Below are 7,764 nucleotides of genomic sequence, written 5' to 3'. Positions count from 1 at the left end.
ATATATATATATATATATATATATCTATATATATATATATATATATATACACACAAACATATATATCATATATATATAAAGATACATATATATATAATGTTGTTATACATATATGGCTGTGTGTGTATATATATTGTGTGTGTGTATATATATAAATATATATATATATATATATATACACACACATATATATATCATGATATTTATATGCATATACATATATGATAATAATGATAAAATATATATATACATATATTAAATGTTGCTTTACATTTATATATGTATATATATATATATATATATATATATATATATACACACACGTATGTATGTATGTATGTATGTATGTATGTATGTATGTATGTATGTATGTATGTATGTGTGTGTTTATGTGTATAGATAATTCATAAACCAAAAATGAAATACACAACCAAAATTTTATTATTTTTCAGTTTCATGCAATTTTTTTCTTTTCCTTTTTTTTTTCTTTTTCCATTATTTTGTCACTGGGAAAAGTTTGCACATCATAACATTTTTGTGCAGATATAAACCTTTAAAAATTATTGAGAAATTGCTCACATCTACAGTTGAGAATAAATATATCAATACAATGGGCAAGCTTTGCATCTTCGTAAGGACAGGCATTGTATCCAATAAAAACAGATTATTTAAAAATCAAAACAAAACAATTAGATTCTTTATTGAACATACTTTCTTCTGTGCTATTTACATACATTAAAAACAAGTTATTGTCTTGTTTACTGAAGTTTTGCTAAATACATTTCTTCTTTTCTATTTCTCTTTCAATATAAACGATATGGAAAACCATGGTTATAATGATGGTTATGAAGATGGTTGCAATGATGATGTAACTAAAGATGTGTTAATGGTGGAATAATAGAAATATTATTGATAACAAGGATGGATTTTATGAATTTCTTACTCATAATGCTTGAGTTTATATACTAAATCTATTTAAACCTTTAGCATTTAGAATACTCTGTCAAATGTAATACTTATTTATTCACATTGTTTTGAATTAATCATGCACTGTCTCATAGCTTTGAGACTTTGGTTATGTGATTGCTTGTTTTTTGAATGGCATTGTAGGATTGGTGTGAGTGGCTGGATCTGGCTGGTTTGAACATAAAACAGGTAGAATATTTAGGACATATGTAGCTAATTTAAATGCTAAGAGGTTTAAAGGACTAGTATTGATACATGCATAAATGCATGCATGTTCATATGGAAGTATATACACATACATGTATGTGGTCTGATCAATAAGTATCCGGACTGTTGCCATAGTAACGAAGCTAAAGCATGCAGAGTGAAGCCACTTGGCACATATTGACCTTGACCTCTGCTGTGCATGTTGCACTAAGTTTTAACATTCTTGCTCACTTACGCTATTTATAGCAATCTTTGGAAGGAAGGTGTGTAGCGTGTGATTGTCACATTGACCATGATGGAGTAAGTTGAGCAGAGAATCTGCATCAAATTTTGCCAAAAGCTTGGCAATACCTGTTCAGGGGCCTATGCAAAGTTTCCATCATTCTTGACACAATCAAGGAGATCTTGTGCAACTGAAACCTGAGAGTCTTTCTGGTCAGCTGAAAGCAGTTTTGACACAAACCTGACAGGAACGTGTCTCATACCCAAATCTTCAGTGATAATGGACTGAACTGAACCGTAACTAATCTGCACATCTTCTGATAACACATGAATGGTGATTCAATGATTTCCCCTCACAACTGCATGCATATCTGCAATGTTTTTCTCAGTTCTGCTGGTTGTGGGTCTCCCAGAACGTTCGTGAATATCAACAGTTTTTCAACCATCTTGGAAACATCTGAACCACTCATACAGTTGTGTACAGCTCATACACTCCTCTCCATACACTTTCTGCAACTTTGCGCAAGCCTCTGAGCAGGTATCGCCATGACAACTTTCTCTGTCATGGTCAATGCGCTGATCACACGCTACACACGTTCCTTTCAAGCACTGCTGTAAACAGCGGAAGTGAGCTAGAATGTTAAAACTTATTGCGCATGCACAGCGAAGTTCAAGGTCAATCTGTGCCAAGCGGCTTCACTCTGTGTGCTTTAGCTTCGTTACTATGGCAACAGTCCAGATACTTATCGATCAGACCTTATATAGGTATAAATATGAAGCATTGCAGGAGAAAATCTTTAGGTTCCAGAATAAAGAGTTGGGGTGGGGGTCAGATATTTGGCAGTGGAGAAAAGAGAAAGGGTGCTAGAAAAGGAAAGAAAGAAAGAGGAGAGATAGCAAAAAAAAAATAAAATAAATAAATAAAACATTAGGTGAAGAGGGCAAAAAGTCTTTCTATAAGTCTTTTTGTAGGTTCAACTCCTGGGCTCAGTTGTTGATTTTGGCCAAGAGCAAAGCATGTCATTTCACATTGCTCAGTTCAGTTAGCTGAAAATGAGTATCATCCATACTGTTGTAGCAAGGAGACCAAAAAGACAACAAGCAAAGAACAAAAAAAAAAAAAAAAAAAAAGAAAAAAGAAAAAATACAATGCAAGATGACTTTGAAACTCCATATGATAGAAGAGTGGACACCAAAAACAAAATGGTAAACTTGAGAAATATCAGGATCTAACCAGAGACACGAAGAGATTGTGGAAGACAAAGGTGACATTTGTTGTGGTTATTCATACACTTGGCACAACACCCAAACTGCCACCGAACAGGCTGAAGGATATTGGACTTGAGACTCATATCGTTGATCTGCTGAAAAATTCCATCCTGTATTCTGCAAGGATCCTCAGAAAGATTTTTGACATCTGAGGAAACTTGTTGTTACCAAACTTCAGGATGACATCCCTGCTAATTAAATTAGCATTTAATCGCTTTTAAGTGATAATAATAAAAATAGCTGTTTCAAATTTTGGCACAAGGCCAGCAAGTTTTAATGAAGAAGGGCTTAGTTGACCCTAAAACATGATTAGTACTTTTTTTAATGACCTAAGAGAATGAATAGCAAAGTTGACTTCAGTAGGATTTGAACCCAGAATGTAAAGAACCAGAATAAACAACAATAATAATTTTTCATTTTGACACGAGGCCACACATTCTTGGGGAATCAAAGATATATTTGACTGAATCACTCCTAATATAAAGTCAGAACTTATTTTATTTCCCCCATAAGGAAACAATCAAAGAGAATCCTAACAGGAATTGAACACAGACTGTAGAATGAGAAATATAACTAAATACGTTCAGGAATTTATGCCGATGATGCTGCTGATGATGATGACGATGACGATGATGACTATGATGATGATAATGATGTCTGACACAAGCACAAGGCTACAAATTTCTAGAGAAGGTTATAGACTTTACTATTGATCCTCAAAGTAGACTGAGATACTTAATTCATAGACATCAGAAGGATGAAAGACAAAAATCAACTCCAGAGGGATTTGAATGCGCAACATAAAGGAATGCAACTAAATACTGCAAAGCATTTTTGCCCTTCACTTTACCGCTTCTGAATTTACCACCCTAATAAAAACAATAATAATAATAATAATAATAATAATAATAATAATAATAATAAAAACAATAATAATAATAATAAAAACCACAACAATAATAATAATAATAAAAACCACAACAATAATAATAATAATAAAAACCACAACAATAATAATAATAATAATAATAATAATAATAATAATAATAATAATAATAATAAATAATAATAATAATAATAATAATAATAATAATGACGACAACAATGATGATGATGATGATGAGATGAAAAATATTAAAAAAATATAACCAAGAAGATAAAGATGAGTATTGATATTTCTATAAAACGTGTGAACAGTGTGTTACAAATGCATTTCAAAAGCATAAATCTATATTTAAGTTTTCTAAACCTATGACTGCTGGAAGCAGAGACGACTATTTTATGTTACTACAGCAGTGATGCTTATGCAAAGTATGGCAGTGATGACTACTGTATGTAAGCTATAACTGTGGTGTCTTGTGTGTGCTATTTTAGCTATGGTGACTACTAAACAGAAGCTGATGGTCTCTCTTGTTGCTTTGATGAATGTGAGTTCAGTGACACACAGCTGCACATGGTAGGATTGCAGACCATTAACCCTATGGCCATCTGTGTGTAGGATCAAAGCTGAAGACTTGCGGTAGCATCCTATACTTGTCCCCCGTCACTTCTCTCCGCATCGCCACTGGACGTATGAAGAAAGTGTGACAATGTCGGCACAGGTATCATGATTTTCTGAACAATCTGTTCAATGAATATCATTATAGTTGGCATGGTTTGTGCAGAGCTGGTCCCAAGTGACACGAGCTCAGTGGTTATCAAGAAGAGAGATTTGTATAGAGTTACCTTCTCTTAGGTAAGCAGCTAAAGAGCTGAAGACCAGGGTCTGCTAGGGTGTCTCTAACCTTCTTCCATGACATGCCAATTAACCCATAGATGGCACCTTGACAGTAGTTACTACGCTAAGTCTGAATAGAGCTGGGAACAATAGTGGCTAAGAAGTGGGTCCACACTCCTCAAAACTCTGGAATGCCCAAACTAGGGCCCCCATGATTAGATGTAATTTAAAGTCATACTCAGTTACTAAAAATAACTATAACTATAGTAACTAGTATATATATATATTAATCCACTACTCAGGAAGAAACCATTCTAAGAGTGCATCCTGCCTTATCTTCGAAACGCCTAGTTTTAGAATTGAGGCAGCTGATGAAGGGATAATTCCATAAGTAGCTTGTTTGTTTTCCTGTGTTCGTTCTGCTGTCTGTAAACAAAGTCCATTTTGTTTTTATGCTCCTGTTCATTTTTCTAACGTCCTGTACCTGAATATGCATCTATATATACATGTAGATGTAGGTATGTACATGCATATGCTTATATATCATTTGTTTATATATATATATATATATATGTAACTATAGCTATGATGACTTACCTTCTATAGCTACCAAGGGTCACTGACATCATGCATTTGTCATAATATGGCCTAATAATCTTTAAAGGAGCAACTCTGCAGCTGACATGATTCATTTTTAGCTGAGTGGATTGGATTGGGATAATGTAAAATGAAGTACCTTGCCCAAGAAAGCAGTGTGTTTCTCAGTCTGTGAATTAAATCCTCACAATTATGAGACCAGCAGCCTAACCATATCAGGCTGTGCAGTTTTGCAGTGATATAGTAGTTATCAGATGTAACAGTGATCGTAATTAAATGTAATGACTAAAATGTGTAAGTTATAACCATGTGGTCTTGGGTTCAGTCCCACTGTGCAGCACTTTGGGCAAGTGTCATCTGCTATAGTCCCAGGCAGAACAGAACCTTGTGAGTGAATTTGGTAAACAGAAACTGAAAGAGGTGTGTTTGTGTACATGTGTGTGTGTGTTTGTGTGTCTGTGTGTGTTTGTGTGTCTGTGTGTGTTTGTGTGTCTGTGTGTTTTAATATTATATGATGATTGTAAGTGAGCATCACCAGTATACAAACAATGTTGTTCATTTCCAGTCTTCCTTAAAAACATGTCAGGCCATGGAGAAATATTACCTTCCTTGGAAACAGGTGAAGGTTGGCAACAGGGAGGACATCCAGTTGTAGAAAATCTACCTCAACAAATTGTCTGACCTATGCAAGCATTGAAAAGGTGGACATTATATGATGGTGACGATGATGATGATGATGAAAGTGACAATGAATATTATATGTAACAACAGTAGCGATTATTACTCTATGTAAATTATAGCAGTGATGATCATTATGTATAAACTACTTAAAAACCGTACTGTGGGTCTTGTTACAGCAAAGTTAAACAGAAAGATGAAGAGGGATATTTATAGAGAGAAAGGATACAAGGGATTTTGAGGTAAAATATTATTCATGATAATGCATTAGATATAAAACTGCAGTTGATAGCTTGTGCAGTTGTGTATCTCCATAAAAAAACAAAAAACAAAAAAAAAACTGGCAGTCCATTGGTTACGACAACATGTGTTGATCCGATCAATGGAACAGCCTGCTCATGAAATTAATGTGCAAGTGGCTGAGTACTCCACAAACACATATACCATTAATGTAGTTCTCAGGGAGATTCAGCATGACACAGAGTTCGACAAGGGTGGCCCTTTGAAATACAGGTTCTACTCATTTTTGCCAGCTGAGTGAAGTGGAGCAATGTGAAATAAAGTGTTTTTCTCAAGGACATAATGCACTGACGGGAATTGAACTCACAGTCTTATAATCATAAGCTGAATTGCCTAACTGCTAAGCCCTTTGTACTCCCATGTCAACTCTCATGTACCCAAGGAAATGACTAGATGTAAGCCATGTACCTATTGCTCCAAATATAGACCTATTGTTTGCTACAGATTGGTTGTAATAAGTTTGTTAGTCTACCAGCCAAAGGATTGACTATTCATATCTCATTATCAGGGCAATGGTAAACCCATAGTAAAAGCAATAAATTTTCATATAACTCAGACCACATCAATGTAAATAGGTACTATGGGGAAGAACAGTCCTGTGTTATATATAAAATAATTTGTCGATTGGGATGGGAATTACTGGGATGAAAAAAATCAACATCAACCCTCATTAAATTAAGACACTCAAATAGTTATAACTAAAGCACATAGAGTGTTTGCATACTATTTCTGCCAAATCACCCATCCAGGAATTTTAATGAAAATATTAAATATTTCAAAAAGAATGAAAAAAAAATAATAGGTAAATAAATAAAAATGTCATTTTTGTATTTGGTTTGCAAGATTTTTGATGTGAACTCATCAGTTGAAGCATGTTTTGTAGTATCTTGGGAGGGTCATTATGCCAGTAATAAAAACACACACACACACTGGTTGTATTTCACTTCTTTATTATTTATTTTCCAGTCAGTTCACTATTTCATCAATTAACTAATTGATTGTTTGATTAATCATTTGGTTAATCAATCAATCAAATGACTGATTGGTTAATTAGTTAGTTAACCAATTGACAAATAAAGTGAAATAGAACCAATGCATGTGTTTATTATTGGAATTATGACTCACCCAAGATACAACAATAAAATCTTGATAGATTGTGAGGTTAGTGGAATAAATGAATAATGATTTTTTTTTATGTAGGCACAGGGCCTTACTTTTACAAAGACGGAAGAAATTAGAATTGTGTGACATTCAAGGCATTAGTGATGTATGTGAAGTGAAATGAGAATAACTGGGAATGAAAATCAGGTCAAAGACATACGCTTACAAGGAGCATAAATTTTTTCCAATGAATATATTGAGTGATAGGATGCATGATGGATTAATCAAATTCTGATACAGAAACTGATTAAACCAGGTGAATTAATCAAATATTGGATACTGCGTCCAATGACAATAATGAAGACAAATAAATAAATACGTATTCTTGCCCCAATGTGGAGAAAAATTACAATTTTTAAGACACTTTCATGACTTCAAATTACTTATTTTCCTGGACTAGATGCATTTATCTGCAATTTTCCACATAGTTTTTTGAAACCTTGTTCAATGGTGTCTGTATTCTTGATGGAGCAGGGGTGAATGATGCACTGACGATTGGTTGATATTATCGGCCAATCAAATATCTGCTTCAGCTGCAAGTAACAAAAAAAGTAAATATATGCGCATTAAAAAAAAATGTGACACAAATTAAATATACATTCATTTATGTGTGTGTGTGTGGGGTATATATATATATATATATATAT

At 33.7% G+C, this 7,764-nt stretch overlaps 1 protein-coding gene across 1 annotated transcript in view; it reads right to left on the bottom strand.

Annotated features, from left to right (window-relative positions):
• Nucleotides 1-345: 345 nt before the first annotated feature.
• LOC106880727 (ADP-ribosylation factor-like protein 15) overlaps nucleotides 346-7,764 on the bottom strand; it is a 166,347-nt gene continuing 158,928 nt past the window's right edge. The window contains exon 5 of the mRNA XM_052971044.1: nucleotides 346-7,650. Within this exon, the coding sequence (XP_052827004.1) occupies nucleotides 7,501-7,650 (150 nt within the window). The 3' untranslated portion in view covers nucleotides 346-7,500. The remainder of the gene's footprint in view (nucleotides 7,651-7,764) is intronic.

This window comes from Octopus bimaculoides, chromosome 10, assembly GCF_001194135.2.
Source record: "Octopus bimaculoides isolate UCB-OBI-ISO-001 chromosome 10, ASM119413v2, whole genome shotgun sequence".
In the NCBI taxonomy this organism is placed as follows: domain Eukaryota; kingdom Metazoa; phylum Mollusca; class Cephalopoda; order Octopoda; family Octopodidae; genus Octopus; species Octopus bimaculoides.
This window is presented reverse-complemented; position numbering and strand designations above follow the sequence as displayed.